At 35.9% G+C, this 17,248-nt stretch overlaps 1 protein-coding gene and 1 long non-coding RNA gene across 6 annotated transcripts in view; both read left to right on the forward strand.

Moving 5' to 3' along the window:
• The first annotated feature begins 3,462 nt into the window (after positions 1-3,462).
• On the forward strand, positions 3,463-5,345 carry LOC143213388 (uncharacterized). Its single transcript, XR_013009966.1, has 3 exons — positions 3,463-4,113; positions 4,192-4,279; positions 4,478-5,345. It is a non-coding gene; the product is annotated as an uncharacterized LOC143213388 (long non-coding RNA).
• Positions 5,346-9,964: 4,619 nt separating this feature from the next.
• LOC143213358 (uncharacterized) overlaps positions 9,965-17,248 on the forward strand; it is a 56,740-nt gene continuing 49,456 nt past the window's right edge. For 2 of the 5 annotated variants that reach the window (XM_076433114.1, XM_076433119.1), the window contains exons 1-2: positions 9,965-10,107; positions 10,992-11,243. In XM_076433114.1, coding sequence (XP_076289229.1) covers positions 11,182-11,243 — 62 coding nt within the window. In that variant the 5' untranslated portion in view covers positions 9,965-10,107; positions 10,992-11,181. The remainder of the gene's footprint in view (positions 10,108-10,991; positions 11,244-17,248) is intronic. The other 3 variants (XM_076433116.1, XM_076433117.1, XM_076433118.1) reach the window with 3 other exon arrangements.

Below are 17,248 nucleotides of genomic sequence, written 5' to 3' on the forward strand. Positions count from 1 at the left end.
TACCGGAAATTCTCTGATTTTTCTAATCATTATTTTTTTTACTTTTAAAATCAATTATGTTGTTCTTCAATGCATAATTTAATTTAACATGTATAACTATAATTTCATAATCTATCGGAAATATTATTCTTAAATGGTTACGAATTTAATCAAGAAAGTGCTTAAAACGTACCATGCAGTTCTGATTTCCAAGATTCGAGCACTACTTGTGAAAGATTCGATTCCTTTCAACATCGAGGTGCTTGTAAGTATCTTTTCGAAACTTGTAAGTACTCATTCCGAGGTTCGATATCAGTTTATATAAAATGAATACTTTAAAAATATAATCATTGAAACATTATTGTGCTTTTAAGTAGTAATCGAAACCCATGAAATGAAACTTGGTTATTTAAATTAACTCGGATTTGTGAGTATATATTGAACTTGATCCCATCCCTAGTTTTAATCATTGTGATGAGACCAAAAAATGAATGGAGGTTAGTCGAGAGGATTTGATTGAACTCTCATATTTATCTTTGAAATGATCCTTGGAATATTTGCCATTGTTCAATTTTCGTTTTATAGAATCTATGTGTGCGTCACAAATTACGTTCACCGTACAATTTACAGAGTGTACGCACGTGACATACTTTCAACAGTCACATCTTTTTATGGTGAAGTTGCAGATTTTGAGGTAATAAGCATACGATGTTAGAAAGAGGAAAACAAACACATAAAAAAAAAAACATACATTCTTTATGTCGATGATCTTCTTCGTTTTTCATCTTACTTCCAACGCGTTAGAAAAAAGAAATCTTATACAGCATAATGGCGGCTTTAAAGTAGCATTTAATACTTTTTACTATAAGGCATAATTATATCACTCTCTTGCCAGCTACTTTTGTTATTTTATTCCGCTTCATTCATTTTCGAATTAAATTATATTCCATGACTCGCATTGCGGGTTTGTATTGTTCTTACTTGATTATTTCTGGAGTACTTTCTGTGCTGAACATTTCTCAACTGTTCCCTGTATTGTTTTGTTAAAATACGACGCATTTTATCGGCACCATGTATAAGGTTGCTTATTTACTCTACGCTCGACGCTCTCTTTTTTATCACGACAGCCGAACAATATGTTATACACACTCGGGTGTAATTTAACTTTCTAATTGCAAGAGTCTAGAAGCAAATAGCTATGATCTACGCGCACGGCTCGCACAGACGCATCGCGCAATTCGTTCCTTAGGAAAATGGTTACGGAAAAGATTCACAGGAAAACAATGCCCTTCGGAACGTCTGTGCGTAGCTTTATCATTGATAGTACAGTAGTGTCTTGATATACGCTACTGTGCGAAAGAAAGAAGCACTCGGCCATATTTAATAGAAACGCGTAAAAAATCGAATAGTTCTGAGAATATGTGTTATTGCGGAATATCTAATACTTTAAATGCAATAAATCAATCATTGTACAATACAATTTCTACATAAAGATATTGTTTGTCATTATATCTTATAATTCGACTGCGGATTTTATGTATTTATGACAAAAATGAGTGGGTGTAATTTAAAATAGCAAAAATATTACAAAAATTTAAACGTACTATTATATTATTCACAACCTCAATAATTTTGACTTGTCTAATCCAGTAGAGATTAATTTTTCACAAATATCGTGCACATCTTTCGGACATGTATCGAGACTGTACTTGTTCTCCAGAAGCGTAATCGTCATTTCCAAATCGATTTTTAGTGTCATCAGTACTTTCTGTGCTGGCCAAAACTGGTTTAACCCCCTGGTGATTTCACGGGCTTTCTCCGGCAGCGTGCCGACGAGATAAATTATCAGGCACGAGCTTCGTCGCCGTTGATCTAACTCGACCCCGTTTTCTCGAACTTATCGCGTCTATTTTCACGCTCCGATAGAGATCCTGCGTATTCGATCTGTCACTGGAAGAGAGCGAAAACTGCGCGCGTGAAAATCCTCGCGGAAAAATCGAATGAATAATTCCTTCTGTTTTCTAGCCGTTAGAAATTTACTTGTTGATCGTGCTATCGGTTTGATCACGGATCCTGATGATCTCGAACAACCACGATACACTAGAACTTTTGTTTGAGGCGCAGTGACTCGCAAAAATGTTCAAACAAAAATTAATTACTATTGAACCTACCAGCGTTAGTCGAATGACTGATCCCAGATTTATTATTTGAAAATGATTGCAATTATAAAGACTCTTTCGCAGGAAATGATTGAATTTCTTAAATCAAGTAATGTAATTAAACTGTCAAGTATAAACAATTCCATCATAAATACATAAAATTCGCAGTCAATTAAAATAGCGAAAAGTTTAGGTGAACTCAATCCTTTCATTCTGATAAAGCAATACATATTTGTAATTCTCGGCTGGTTTATTGTTAACACTAAACCTACCTTTTACCTTGTAAAAATGGCAAGGCTCTATTTATTTAGATTTTGTGCAACTTTTATTACAATATGTGCTTGGATAAAGAAATTGATCGAATCGATTTTCATGTAAGCAACTTCATTATTTCAATAATTGTGAAATGCAAAATATAAAACCGGTCATTTGACTGACAGTGGTGGGTTCATTGTTAAAATGAATTAATTTAGAGATACACAGCCTACTTACGGCAACGTTCTATTTATTTATGTTTGACCACGTACGAGGTTACAGTGAAGTTAAACGAGTCATGAGAAAGAATAAATGGCTCGCTGCTCGAGATTACTGAAACATTTTGAGCAAATGCAGCGTAAGTAGAATGATTTCTGTAATATGTCGTCAACTCGTTTCTATCGCATGCTGTTCAAGTATTAGGGACGCGACCAATTCCACGTATTATCCACGGAAGTTCGAAGCGAGTTGCAATAACGGTCCTTCACCTGTTATTTCTACGGCGCAGTCTATTTTACCGTTCTGTAACGAAAGTTTTATAAAATGGAGTGAAAAGACACAAATTAATTGCATCACACACACTTTCGTTAAAATAGTTACGGGAATGACACAGTCCAAATGAAGCCCATATTCACAGATTTATTTAGTAAAATATTTATATCAAATGTACTCGCCAAGAATAATAAAAATGTTGTTGATTCATTTAGACAATATTATAGATTAAATTCTTTTCTACTATCAAGAGAATACAATACAGTAACTGAGTTTTCATACATGAAGATTATATATATAATTACTAAGTAACTGTGCTATTGCACAACATTACGATTTTTAATCAAATCATTACCACGTTTTTATTAGTTTATAAATTAAGCTTGTTATAAGAAATACGACATTAACAAAATATTATTCTCGACAAGCTACATAAGCAATGTCTCATAAATAAAATATTATTTTTTTTAATTGAAGCTGCATTATATTTTAAAAGATGCATGATATTATTTTAATAATTCAATTGTCTTTCCTAATTTGTGCTTCCGTTCAACATGTAGTGTTGGATCACGAATAAAGTAAATTTTACATTACTGTCGCCAGTATTTTAATGATATTCTGCTTGAAGTCTGCAATAAAGATGCGGAGGCGGATTAATAATGAGGAAAAATGATAGCGCATTATAATTAACGGGTCCGTGCTACTTAATTAGCGATGATAGCACTATCTAAGATCAAGGAGGCACCGGCGTTACCAGAATTGCAATATCGCCGATACTCCAAGCGGTTTCTCCGGCATTAAATGAACCAATTGCGGGTCAAATTGATCGAGACGAGATAATGATCCAGGGAATGTAGCGCGACGTGAAAGTTCGCGGGACATTTCAAGAAAGAAAACGCTTAGTCGGAGATATTGTATTATCGTTGGTATCTCTAGTATGCATCGACAGTATGCAATAAAACGCAAGCTGGTAACGCGTAGCCGATCACTCTATCATTTCGCGTCGATTACCGTCGCGATATTAAAATCGACATTCGAAATGCGACTTTGAATCGCATGCAGAAGCGTAATCATTCTGTCTTCACCGGACTTCCGGTTAGCCTATGTTTGCAGGGCACAGGTAAAACCAGTAGAAAAGGGAAAATAGAAAGTGTGTAAAGAACAGAGTATAAATAAAAATTTGATGAGATGAAGTAGAAAAAATGGAGAAACTAGAGAATATGAGAAGGTGGAGAGAAATTACAGAGATAAGTTTTGAGGTTAGTTTTAGTTAAAGGGAAAGTAAACATGAAGGTTTAAATTTCAGTGCTGAGGAGAAGCTGACGGTACGAGACACCTGGCGTTAGTAACGTGTGGAAACTTTATTTACCGATTGCAGATAAACAGACTACTTTGTGAGTTTTTGAAGTTTAATCACAGGAACAGTTACAATTTATGTTTTACTTACAATTAAGAATTGAATTCAATGTAAAAATCAAATATTTAATTATTGGAAAGGCTAATGAAAATTTTATTGTCGAGCAAAGAAGGACTTAGCAAGATTTTAATCAAGATATTAAATGTTAAAGTTCTTGCAAAATCTGATTGTGTAGACAAAAGCCTACTACTGCAGACCACACAACCGTGTCGATGAGACAGACCATGATCGTGTGCGTGTCTCAAGCCAAACGAAATTTATAAACGGCGAACATTCGTCGCTAGGCCCGTGCCAAGTGATCGCCTCCCTGGCCATTCGAATCATAAATTTGAAGTTGCAAAATGTGGAAGAATACCTTATATCCATTGTTACACATAAGAATATTAATCGGTAATTATACAGAAAAGGTCTGCCTACTCCGATTTTGATAAAATTTAAATATGTTATAGATATTGACATTTTGAACAACTTTTTCCTTTTCCAATATAGGGGGGTCGCTTTTAGTTTTCAAGATATTTGCACAAAACTATCGCTAATACTATATTGAATTTTTCGTATTTTTGCACGCTCCGTGGCAACGTAAGCCTGTCCCGGTGCGGCGTTTGTTTACATTTTGACGCTGTGGAGGTGAGAGAGAAAACAGGGTCTCACTCTGGTCATGTATATATAGGGTGAGCTTTCAATTTTGAAAGAATACTTCTGGATTTCCGTATGTGCGTGGTCGGGCAAGCCTTACGGCCGGCCCTCTCCGCCCCCAACCACCTAATCCTAACTAATTCTGATCTCATGATTTTTCCATTACTGGTTCAAATTCTGTATGACGGCTATATAGAATGAAAAGATTATGCGATCAGAATTAGTTAGGGTTAGGTAGTGGGGGGCGGAGAGCCTTCTGCTCTGGTTCGCTTTAGTTTTTTCTCTTTGAAAGAATCAGAGCCTTCTGCCTGATTTGCCTTTGATCCCCCGTGGATCGGAGACTTCTTCTCCGATTCACACCTTTTGCCCCGCGATAATTACTCGACATACTTGCGTAATTTGGTATAAGTCCGTCGTTGTAAGAAAGGGAGCCAGAAGGAATATTGCATTCGTTCTGACTCCCTTTCGGGTCTCTTGTGCAGCAACCTCCTCGTGGTGAGACCTGGGCAATCGGTATTATCCTCTATTTGTAAGAATTTCTAGTGTCTTATGAATAAAGGATAATATCGAGCTAATAGCTGCACATGTAATAAATATGTTGATTTTCAATCAATTCTATTCCTATATCTATTGTGTGTGTCTTCCATAACATTTTGCAATTTCTCCTTCCTTTAGAACAAAATATATGTATTATTCAAGCTGGTTCGCCCCGGGCGTGAACAATGTCATATATCGCCTAGTTCTATTTAGGTTAAGAGACGTGATAGTATTTCGTCGGTGATAGTATTATAAGGCAGTTACTATATCATTCTTCTTCTACTTGACGAGTATCTCGTCGGTGGTAGAACTTTTAGCGATGTGGTATTTCAGATCACTGTAAATTCCACGTTATCCCCGCGCCCGGTCCCGCCCGCTTACTGGTCCCGCTGAATAGCACAGGGGCTGCCGACGGCTGAATGTCTTCTCGTCGGTACCATAAGGTGCCATGTCTATTCCTATATCTCTTCTGTGCTACTTATCTTAAGTTTGTGTCTGTGCTAATATTAATTACCCAAAATAATTAATACCATTTTACCCAACATTGGTAACGTGGTAGAAAAGCAATACCTACAGACGGTTAAGTCAGTGATTTCAATCACAAATTACGCGATGACTAATCCATTCCTACATTCCTTCCGCAAATTCCTTCCCAGTTCTCTATAAAAAAGTTTCCAATTAACTTTTCATGACCATAAATCTAGTACACATATCTTCCTTCAGACTCATGGTCGCTGACAGTATAATAATATCCTCTGCTCTATGTAGGTCTCTGCTTAGTCAGTGGAAGCGATAGTCAGTTTGCAATCAAATTTGATACTACATACATCAATTTTAGTATTTTAAAAAAATACACATGAACAGCATCTATAGAAAAATTTTTGTTTGTATTGTTTTGGAGTATTTCCGTGTTTTCGAGCAATCATCGACAATTGATTGTAATGTGAGCATGTGCTTTAGCTCCCGGCGACTTTATACAGGTTCAGGATAATGCATGAATCATTACACACACGTTTAAAGGACTGGATGTGTGCAAAGTGTGCACAGGTAAACGGAAACATGTCCGCACGTGATTCTACGGTTACAAGACAACACATTCCTGTGCGAACAGGGGAGCAACGACATGTTGAAGGGGATAAAAGCGAAAAGAAAGAAAACAAGTCCCCTTTGAACCAGAACAATGATATCACAAAATATCTTTGCAGGAGCAAAACTTTTATCGGATCTACTGGTGTTTTGCTCTCCCTACATTGGAGTCTTCGGGGTACTACTTACAGACAGTGTTGCCAGTTCTTTACAGCGATCTCCGTCACTTTCTATCAACTTGTGGATAAAGAAGGATACAGAATATTCGAACCGTTTTAAAGAATCGAAGCGCGGTAATATTTGAGTAACATAACATACGATTTTTCCTAGGAACAGTTCACTAAAAAGTACTACAGATTTTGCAATAATGGACTAGTTTTCGGATCTATTTAAATCATAAATTATAAAGCTAAAACATAATACACACACAGAGAGAAAACATATCATCATTCAAAGACTATACCTGTAATTTCTCGTCTCTAAGTCCTTTTTATTAGGTCGTTACAGGTAATCAATGATAGGAGTCGTTGAAGTGAACCATGTCAAGCTATCAAACAATATAATTTAGTGTAAAATAATTGGTACATTTTAGTTCGTCGTCAAATTTTGTTTAGGTTGTTATCGGAACCCGTTTTTGAAGTCTTTTTTGACAGAATTCGTTTACGACTACATCATATAATGACACCTATGTATCTCTTTTATATTGTGTTTAGAATTTTTCAAAGGAATGATAGGGTGCAGATGATCAATTAGTTTCAGAAAATTATGCAATATCTTTCTTCCGTAGACTCCACTGTCTATAGATTCCACTGTGTACACATACAGGACAATATGCAAATGAAAGATGCACTGCATTCGCACATCTACCTGAGCGAACGAGTGTGTGCAAGAGGCACGTGTCCTGTCGTGCAACACAGTCTTGTCAACATTACGCATTGAACCGTATCGCGAAGAACCTGCTGCAACAGTTCAATATTATACTGATGAACGGTGCAGTTCGATCTCCACTCGTAAATTGGAGTCTAGGGCATCAATTGACTAGACTAGATCAGCGAGGATCTTTTTTTCTGAAACCAATGTTGGTTTACAGAAAATCATTATTTTCAAGACCAGACTGCATCACTGACTTTATGCAAAGTTTTATTGATAGACTATCAAGATTATCCCTTTGCAGTCGGAGATATTTTAACTTGAAAATTGAATTCCGTTATACATATACGCTACTGTGCAAAAGAAAGAAGCACCCGGCCATGTTTAATAGAAAAGCGTAAAAAATCAAATAGAACATAGTAAGTTTTGAAAAAGGATTCCGCTGTTTAATTGAATAGTTCTGAGAATATGTGTTATGGCGGATTATCTAATACTTTAAATGCAATAAATCAATCATTGTACAATACAATTTCTACATAAAGATATTGTTTTTGTCATTATATCTTATAATTATACTGGGTGCTTTTTTTGCACAGTAGCAGAGCTGGGGAAAATAGTATCTCAAATAGTAAATATTAAATAATCCTATTTACTTTAAAGTATGGGTACAACTTTGAAAATAAAACATAACACAAAATAATTTATTTGAGGCAGTAATGTTTGTTTTCAAAATAGTATTTTATTTGCAGAATATTGAAAGTATTTGTATTTTGTCTTTATTATCAATTTCAATTTTTTACAATTGAAATAATATTTATATTATTGCGGAAAATAATGGTTCCAATTCAATACATTTACGAATGTAAATCGTTTCTTAACGATAAGATAAACTGTATATGTTTATGCGATTTCTCAGAGTATTACCTATAACAATGCAGAAAGTAAAATATTGTATTTCGTGTTTCAGATAGTTAAAATAGAAAAATGTTATTTTGTGTATCAAATTGTTGAAATAGAAATATTATATTATTTTGATATTCAGATTGTTAAAATAGAAATATTTTATTTTCAAAATTGTATATCTTATTTAAAATACTATTTTCTTTAAGCAAAATAAAATCGAAAATATTAAATAGTATTTGAAATATTTGTTTCGCCAAATAATGCCCATCTCTGCCCAGTAGTGTATGAATTTTTTCATTTTACGGATATGAAGTTGATATAATACCTCATGTAATGCTTAAATGTGTGTCACCACTCGAGTGCTAAGGGTTATTATAGTTACCATAATTAATTTGATTGAATATCGAAGTATTTTTATTTAACAACTCAAATCACTGGACACAAGTGGACATAAGCGATAAATCAAGTGGACTGTTGCACGACGCGTTTACGTTTAGATTGTGTGTACATACGGATTTAGAGAGAGAAAATCGTCGACGACCCGGATAGCTTAATTGGTCATAAGTAGTAGCCCCGAAAGCGAAACACCAGATCGTAGTACTGATACGATTAATATATTTAAATATACTGATTATGCAGATGTGCTGTTGCAGCGAAACCTTTCATTTTATGACACCTTTCACGAATCAACATGCAACGTCTTTGACGATGAAGTTACCGTATACCGTTACCGTATACGGCAAAGTTCATAGAAAGAAATCTTCTTATACTTTTCTGACGATTTCAACTTAATTACATTTATAAAGAAAATTCCATAAAATTTCTCAGAGATCATCACTGAAGGTGATCATCATTGAAATAACCAAGTTATTTCAAATCACTGACTGCATTTGGTGCAACGAATGCATTGCATAAAAATTACTTAATATGTTTACTTGATTATATTTATACAGAAAATTCCATAAAACTTGTCAGAGATCAAATAACCAAGTTAGTTCAAACATTGACTGAACTTGGTGCAACGATACATTGCATAAAAAATTCGAAGTCGAAATTTATTTTTCGACGATTTCAACTTAATTATATTTATAAAGAAAATTCTAAGGTGTTCATACCATATTATTTCAAATCACTGACTGAACTTGGTGCAACGAATGCATTGCATAAAAATGTATTCAAAGGCAATACAAATTAGTTACTCTGATAGCTCGGTTGTTCTAGTATTAAACAAAAAGTTGCCATACATTCACGTCGATTTAATTGGTCATAAGCATATTCTCCTCGAACAAAAATCTGCAAAATATTCCCGAAAATGCAAACAACAATCTCCTCTGCTTCAGGAATGGACATACCGTAGGAAACGCGATAATAACAGCACAAACGGCAAATCATTGACACATATGCGTGTCGCAGAAACAGAAATAACGCACACCGGTGCGACGACGACGTCGGCACGCTATGATGCTCAATATCCGCCGAGGAGCGGTGTGCGTAAGCGGGCCAGGTAGAAGGAACGCGTCTCGTCGACGACCGGTGTACGCACACAGGAATGACTATACTCACACGCACGTACCAAAGACAGGTAAACGGGGAACAGTGTACGTGCACAGGTAGAGGGAACGGCGGCGAAGGTGCGGCGTGATACTACACGAGACCGCAGTGAGTCGGTCGCAGCCGTGTGCGTCGCTCTTCGCCGCTTTTTCGTTCGACTCGTGGAAAATCCGTGGTCAACAAGCAACCTGTTGCGCTACCGGTATCTACAGTACGGAGATCGTAAGTTGCCGAGCACCTACTCGCTGTCTTAACGTATTATCGCAAACAATTAGATAACGATATAAACAAGTTACTCGCTCGTTGCACGAAAACAGGACCTGAATTCCAAGCAGGAATGTTTTTGCGAGGAACGAGGGGTATCCGATCGCTTAAGACATTTCCCATAACTTCCCCTTCATTCAGTCTAAGTCGTAGCCGATGTATCAGCCTGCTCCGAAAGATCCTTTTGCAACGTGCACGCATGATATTGTTAGATAACGTGAGCACACACACACACGCGCGTTAATGTTTTATTACCTGGTAAGCTTCCTGTTACGTAGCAATTTGCTTTCTTACAAAAATTAGCTTGAATTTGTATTAATCTTTTTGGCACGGTCTAATATCTAGAAGCAACTGCAGACTCCTATACAAAGCGATTCAAAAATTGTGTGCAGAAACGATTTACATGTATCACCTATGGGCAGTAAGAGCATAGTCTTTTCCAACAAGTTATTCTACATTTACTGTACTGCCACGTGACCTAACCCAGACCATCGCCGGTCAGATGACCGGTCTTGTATTTTTTCGTTCACAATTGTTTGATTTCCTTTATTCGTTCTAGTTTTAATAGTTATATAAGAACGAAACGTTCAGTCCTATCCAGATCTATCCTATTCATATTCAGTCCTATCCAGAGTCTACTGTATTCTTGAAAGAAATGCAACGAACGAGGTTCGCGTGACGAACATTTGATCGTGCAACGTGGAAAAAAGAATCTAGCAGACGAAGCTCCCTAGGTGATGAGGTAGCATCCTAGCTCCCTTGTCCCTACGCTGTTTGTAGATGATATAGTTTGTAGATGCTCGGCAACTTGCTTGCAATACCTGATATCCTGCATCCTTCAGCCAGTGTGTTAGCCTTGACAGGCGCCAGCCACGTATGTGACTAGTGCGCGAATTCTCCCGTCTACACGTGGACCCGAATCTGCGAGAATCGAAGCAGACATCCTGCGAACATCCTCCGAAGAACGTCATCAAACAGGACGTCGATATGTGATCCCGAGCGCTGACTGGCCACAATCGTCAACTGGCCACCATGTCGACCACCGACGTGTTTCGCATCGCGCAACAGGGTCCTGCTGCTGAAGAGGAGCAAGGGTAACGTTGCTTCTTGCTTCTGCTAGTTCTGCTCGTCTAGAACGGCTCGATAGTCGTAAGAGTTCAGAGCACCGCGGTTATGTGGAAGTATGAGAGACAGAAACAGTGTGCAGGAATGCACGCTGTGCCTGCAAGGGCCGCCATGCATAAGCATTCGTGCGAGCGGCAGTTTTACCTGCACTGGCGTGCGGTGCACGCCGCGAAACTATGTAGAGTTACAATAACATTTCTAGTTTCTTATCAGTCTCGTGGAGGAACGCGGCTGATAGGCGGACATCAGCTGTGGGGGATTTAGTGGCACTGAGTGACTGGTTAGGCACTTTGTTAACATTCGATAGTGGCGTTGATGGGATTTCTTGTGATTGTGGTGTATTTGGAATGGGCTCAATTGTTGCTGAGATCGTAAAGGTGCATTCATAGAGGAATTATTGAATCGACTTATTTCGATGTATGGAGACGTTCTTGTTGTTCTTATAGAGTGACAGGAAATTATTCAATAGATTTATTTCTTCGGGTATATTTTATATACAGTTACTCTCGAATTAATATTCGGACGCTCTAAAAAAGACGACAACTTTTCGAATATTGTACTATACCGTTTGAACTTTTTTTGGGATGCTAGAGTAACTAGTTTACTATAGGATGTGAGAAGAAATTTTTCCAAAAAATTGCAATTGATTGGAATTGTAGAAGAAATACTAAAAGTTGCATTTTAAAACTTTTTCATGTGGGCCTATATTGAAAATTTAAGAAATACGTTTTGTAGATCTGTGTGAATTAAACATATTCTGAAAATTTCAAAATCGATCGACGTTGCAATGAGCTACAAACATCGAAAGATGGTAAAAATTGCCGATTTTCACGATATTCGGCCTATATCTAAGAATTCTTACATCTTTCAATGCCTGTCGTTTTTTCCCGAATCAACCGATTTCGATGAAACTTTCACAATGCATATAATTGACACAGACCTACAAAAAAAGTTTTAAAATGCAACTTTTAGTATGTTTTCTAATATTCCGATCAATTGCTACTTTTGAAAAGAAATTATTTCACATCCTGTAGTAAACTAATTGCTCTAGCTTCCCAAAAAAGTGCAAATCTTATAGTACAATATTTAAAAAGTTATCACCTTTACCCGAGTAACTGTATATTGTGAATGTGGTATATAATATACATATATCGAATATATTAAATGGACTATATTAAAAGGAATATATTATTCCTTTAGAATTTTTAGAAATAGTCATTTTAAGTGCTCCGTGGATACAGGGGTATGTAATAGGCTTTTTGATGACTGTGCTTTATGAGCTGCTCATTTTCCAAATGGCTTAACGCCATTAAGTAAAGATTAAAGAAAATCGGTGAAGTATTATATGTATACTCATCTTTAACAATTCCTTCGATTTGTAGCATTTAATGGTTGTTGAGTGAATTTATCTTAAATCAACAGTTTAAGCTACAATTGAGTGTGTCAAAGATAGATATGGCTAACGATTTAACCTGTAAACGACTCATATTTAGAAGAAACTCAATCCTTTCTTAGGAGGCATAAAAAAATTTTTTGTGCAATAACTCTAATTATTAGATCACCGACCGTAATAATCTTGAAAGAGGTTGTTAGATTCTATTGCGCAACCTGTTGATTTAACGGACATTGAAAAATCGTGAATTATTTATGAAGTGTTAAATTAAGTCACTTCTGTTTTTCAAGCGAATTGAAGTTAGAAACCGGAGACTGGTTTAGTTATCTATGAATGGACGAGGCCATTTCAAATCGAATTTTCAAAGGCATTCACTCAGAGCTGGGGGAAATAGTATTTTAAATAGTAAATAGTAAATAATCCTATTTATTTTTTTTAAAGTATGTGTATAACATTCAAATAAAATATTTTACTTAATGCAGTAATTTTTGAAAATAAAATAATTTATTTGAGGCAGTAATTTTTTTGAAAATGGTATTTTATTTGATGAATATTGAAAATATTTGTAGTTTGTCTATATTATCAATTTCTTTTTTCAATATTATTGCTGAAAATAATGGTTCGAATTCAATACATTTACTAGTGGAAATCGTTTCTTAACGATAAGATATGTATGTTTATGCGGTGTCTCAGAGTATTGTAACAATGCAAAAAGTAAAATATTTTATTTCGTGTTTCAGATTGTTAAAATAGAAAAATTTTATTTTCGAAATTGTGTATCTTATTTAAAATACTGTTTTCTTTAAGCAAAATAAAATCGAAAATATTAAACAGTATTTGAAATATTTGTTTCGCCAAATAAAATGCCCACCTCTGCATTTACTTTAAATGACATTGTTTAGAAGACTGTGTATACCTTACGTAGGAGTAGCAACGAGTGTATACAAAAACAATTGTTGAAAAACACCGAGCTGCCGCAAAAGGTGTACAATTTTTTGATGACTTCATACAAGAGGTTACTGTAATTCGATGGATTCCTTCAAAGAATTGAGCAATAGCAATGCTCGTTGTTTCACATGGAAAAAGACAAAGTGGTTTGCGTGTTTCTACTTTTTCATACCTGGAACACGCACAGGAAAATCAATCTCGCGATGATTGTGTCCATGCCAAACAATTGACATCACACACACACATACACGGTTCGCCGATTTGAGCGCAACACACACGCTTCGTCTTGCATTAAAAACATATGACCGTGCAAGCAAAATAGGCGGCGAGAATCAGCGAGTATGGCGGACCTATGGTTTCGTGGCCGTTTTCATGGCTGATGACGCACATAAAGTTGTTTCCTAGAACGAAACACAGTCTTGCAGATTTATTTCTGTAATAATGTTACTGTTTTCGTTTTTGAATACGATTTTATGATTACTATCCCGCGTATGACTCTGTCATACTACGGTTTACGGATACAGACGGGTGTTATTATTATTTTCATTGTTTCTACATCCTTATAGATCTTCTTCTTCGACTCCTACTACTGTATAGTAGTCTTTCATTCACTGCTGGCCTTATGTTATATTCATGGATCTTCGATAATTACTATAATCATGCTTCCACGTTTGTGAATCAGTCTATAAACTGTCATTCCTTTCTTTCATATTGATTTTAGTTGTGCTAAGAGATCGCGTGTCTACAGGTTCGACAGTTTTTGCACTGTGTTGTGTATACATACGTATTACTGGTGTACACTTAAGCTGATGACGAAAACATATTTGAAGGAATGTTGCTTATTTGTCACTTTTAGGGCACTGTGTCTATTAGTTAGTATTGTTGGTGCTGGCTATGATGACGGATACAGATGAACGTCGTCTTTTAAACTGCACTTCATTAATGTATTTTTGATATTATACAATATTGAACACATTACTCTCATAAAATGTAAATGTTTTGGAGTAGAAGTAAAGGTGTATAATTGTATTCGAACGTTTTTATGAACAACGAAATTTGTTTTTATTTTGTTGTATAGTTGAATGCAATCTACCTAATATGTTTTCCTACTCGAGGAAACATTTACCTTTCGAATACAGTTCTATAACCTGTATTTCCGTTGAAATGTCAGTCTGTTTTCCTGTATTAGCAAGTTGGCTAATATACATACTCAATGTGCTATGTTTCTAAATAGTTATGTTTTAAATAGTTTGTATACACATCAGAAACGCCTATATAAATATTGACTTTTGTATGTGTTAACTACACAGATTCATACAACAGAGATTACTAATATTAAAATATTCAATAATGTCAATTTTCACAATATGAAATTATCAATTAAAATACCTCTAAATTTTTGTAATATTTGGTCACTAGATTTATATGCAAAATAAAATTTTTCCGTATCAATAACAAAATAGGAGCCAAGTCAAAATGTCTTTATTTAATAATTTTAATAAACTAATTACGTTAGATTTTTAAATTCTGGTCAATTTTAGTCATCAATTTAAAATTTAATCACCATTTGTTATAATAGCTGGATTGTATATTTTATAAATGCATAAACAAGCTACTCGTCCAATTATACGCTCGCTGGCGCCAGAAAGTGTTATCGCGTAAAGAATGCAACCATGCGATTCTGGAACGTGTTGAAAGGCTGACGAGGTTGAAGGTGTTTTGTATAAAAATGTTGGTTTCGTCAGGGAACAGTATCGCTCGGTCGTCGGACAGCGAAAAATAGCAAAAAACGACAAAGGGGTATAACCGGACCAGCGGATCAGAACGACCTTGAAACAGATTAAAGCCAACGATGGCCCATTAAATAGTTCACTAAGAAGAGCATATTTTACGAAATTTTAACCCATTATTTCATCCTGTAACCAACTCAAAATTGGTGTAATGAGTAACTGTTTAATTACTTGCAATTATTCTTAAAAAATATATAACACTTTATAATTACTAAAACACGTGTTCATAAATTTTCTTCGAATTTTTGCTTCCAAATAGTAATCGTAAAAATGAATGAAAATCTTATCATCACATTTTTCGTGTATTTATTCTCCCGATCGAGTTAGTCGTGTGAAACCAGTCGCAAAATGTGTTCTCTTTGCAAATTCTCTATATACATAATTTTCGCGTCATATTCGGTTGTGTTTTGATGAACTATTGCAGATTAGTTGGGAAAGTCGATTCTATCGCGTTAATACAATTATTTTTAGCACGGTGTATATCAAACTAGTCGTTTACCGCGTTTTAACTGGTTACAAGAGTTCCGGACAATACGAAAACAGGTTTCTCGCGAGCGGGTCTGGGTAGTTGGGCACCCGACAGTTCAGTATTCGACAATCGTTCTGCTGGTTTGAGCCCGTCGAGGTTTATCGCCTCGAGCAGGGTAGAAAGTCGACGCAAATCGTTCCAACGAGACGAGGGAGATTCGATCGAGAATGTACCGGTACGCATTCGATGCATTAGGGGAGGTTTGTCTATAATTTTACATCTTCAAATATTCTATATTACTTATTTACCTGTATTTTCCTTACTTTAAATGAAAAGCATTAGAATTAGTAATTGAAATACTATTGAAAGTATTGAACCATTAAAGAAAGAAACAAATTTTCGCTCGGTTTCTATCTATCGCAATCGGAGTTACCAGATTAAGATCTGTGTCCCCACTCTACGACGTTATTCCCCCACGCTTCCGCCTGGTCACGTGACGCTGCCTATAAATTCATGTACATGTTCGTCAGTCCTATTGTTTAAAATTAATTTTTCCTCATTTTGATCCACATAAAATAATTCATAAAAATATTTTACAATGTGCATGAACATGCAGCAGACTAAATTTGTACAAAAATCGCCAAGATGCCAAGGCGAGTTAGGCGATTACAATAGGTACGCAGTAGATCGGAAAATCTCAACAGTAGGAAACGTGATTCGCTTTTGACTCATCGATCGTCGGTGCCGCGGATGGCTACGGTTGAATAGAAAATGCGAAAAGCTTTCCTTGTGTACAGGTGGTAGCGCGATATTAGACTCGTTCTAGAGAGAGCGAGAGCTTCTCTCTCTCACTCTCTCACTCCCTCTTTTTCTCTCAATGTCAATGACTGCTCCCTCAGGCTAGCTGTGACCCTCCGTGTGAACGTGAGTCTCGTCTTTCTGTGTGTCGCAGCAATAATACACGTTGAAGCAGAGAGGTACGGCGCTTTCACACGCGAGAGGCACGCCGAATGTCAGTACATATAGTTGTCCTTATGGAACTAATCATATTTATACGGAACCCTCATGTGATTGTTCTTCAATAATTTTTTCCTAAAGCGACAAGCTTACGCAGAAAATTGCGTAACAGGGTGGGCTTTGTTAGTTTGTACGGTTTTCAATGGCTCTAAAAAGAAGCTCGATCTATTAGCTCTTTTAGTTGAAAGCATATAATGTAGACATAATTGAAAATAGCATGTGATATAGACATAATTGAAAAATTATTACAAAGATTATTTTCGAAAACGATATTTTAAATTTTGGTGTTAAAATCTAGTCTTTATATGATTTATTAATCATTTACCAGATTGATCAAGTGCATAAAGAATAATGGGA

Source organism: Lasioglossum baleicum, chromosome 11 (genome assembly GCF_051020765.1).
Source record: "Lasioglossum baleicum chromosome 11, iyLasBale1, whole genome shotgun sequence".
Classification (NCBI taxonomy): domain Eukaryota; kingdom Metazoa; phylum Arthropoda; class Insecta; order Hymenoptera; family Halictidae; genus Lasioglossum; species Lasioglossum baleicum.